The sequence below is a fragment of the Octopus bimaculoides genome, unplaced genomic scaffold, assembly GCF_001194135.2.
Source record: "Octopus bimaculoides isolate UCB-OBI-ISO-001 unplaced genomic scaffold, ASM119413v2 Scaffold_294797, whole genome shotgun sequence".
NCBI classification, from domain to species: Eukaryota; Metazoa; Mollusca; class Cephalopoda; order Octopoda; family Octopodidae; genus Octopus; species Octopus bimaculoides.
Genome location: NW_026313081.1, coordinates 1 through 1,032, shown reverse-complemented (window position 1 = coordinate 1,032; position 1,032 = coordinate 1). Strand labels below are relative to the sequence as shown.

The window sequence follows — 1,032 nt, the reverse complement described above, 5'->3', positions numbered from 1 at the left end:
ATGGGAGTAAATTTTAAAGAAACCAAAAACAAAAACTTACCAATCATTTCAGTCTTTATATTGGCCAGCTCAAAAAGGGGCAGGATTTTTTGACAAGTTTTTAACCCTTTCTTTCGACCACTGACAGGGTTCACTATCACAAGCAAGCTTTTCTTTCGGTTTGGCACTATTAATGATAAAAAAACAAATATATTATTATAGATATTTTCGATCTAGTTTGGATTCTTTGCAATCAAATTTGAATTCTTTGCAGAGTGTAGTGGGTGCTTTTACATGCCACCGGCACGAAGGCCAGTCAGGCGGGTACTGGCAACGGCCACGCTTGAAATGGTGTATTTTACGTGCCACCTAAATTTTAAAAAATTATCAAACACTTTCTAAAGGCTACAAGCTAGTGGAATCGTTAACATATTTGAGAAAACGGTTAGTGGCATTGCTCCAAGGAACCATTAAAAATTCATCTACTTACATGACTGGACCAGCGTATTTATATCAGAAGCCCCAGCCTGGCAATTTTCTTTTGACCCATGCAACAATGTTGTACACTTTTTCAAAGACTTCTCACCGGTGGACTTTATGTAATCAATCTTCAAGGTCCATTTTGATTCATTCTTCTTAGACGGTTCCACTGGGCTGGCACTGAGAATATGACAACTGGGGACTGGAACAGATACAGGTAAGAAAAACTAGTGAAGGTGATGCTTAAGAGATTTGAGAGAGATGTCTTAGATTTCAGACAGGAATTAGCTTTACCATATTCTCTGGCATTCGAGTTGAATTTTTCTAACCGAAATTTACAGCCCAAAATAGGTAGGTTGAGTTATGAACCAAGATGACTTCAGAGGACCAAAAATTCCATGTGAAAAGCTTGTGACGATGTTTGAATGTTTACATGTTATCACTATATACTACATTAACTTGTATGTTGAAAAATATGATAGACAGATGGGTGGATGGATAGATAGACAGACAGACAGGTAGATAGATAGATAGACAGACAGATGGGTAGGTAGATAGATAGACAGACAGATG

At 37.6% G+C, this 1,032-nt stretch overlaps 1 protein-coding gene across 1 annotated transcript in view; it reads right to left on the bottom strand.

Moving 5' to 3' along the window:
• LOC106883363 (uncharacterized) overlaps positions 1-686 on the bottom strand; it is a gene marked incomplete at its 5' end in the record, with an annotated part of 1,716 nt that extends 1,030 nt beyond the window's left edge. The window contains 2 exons of the mRNA XM_014934346.2: positions 41-166; positions 470-686. Coding sequence (XP_014789832.2) covers positions 41-166; positions 470-686 — 343 coding nt within the window. The remainder of the gene's footprint in view (positions 1-40; positions 167-469) is intronic.
• Between the last annotated feature and the right edge of the window lie 346 nt (positions 687-1,032).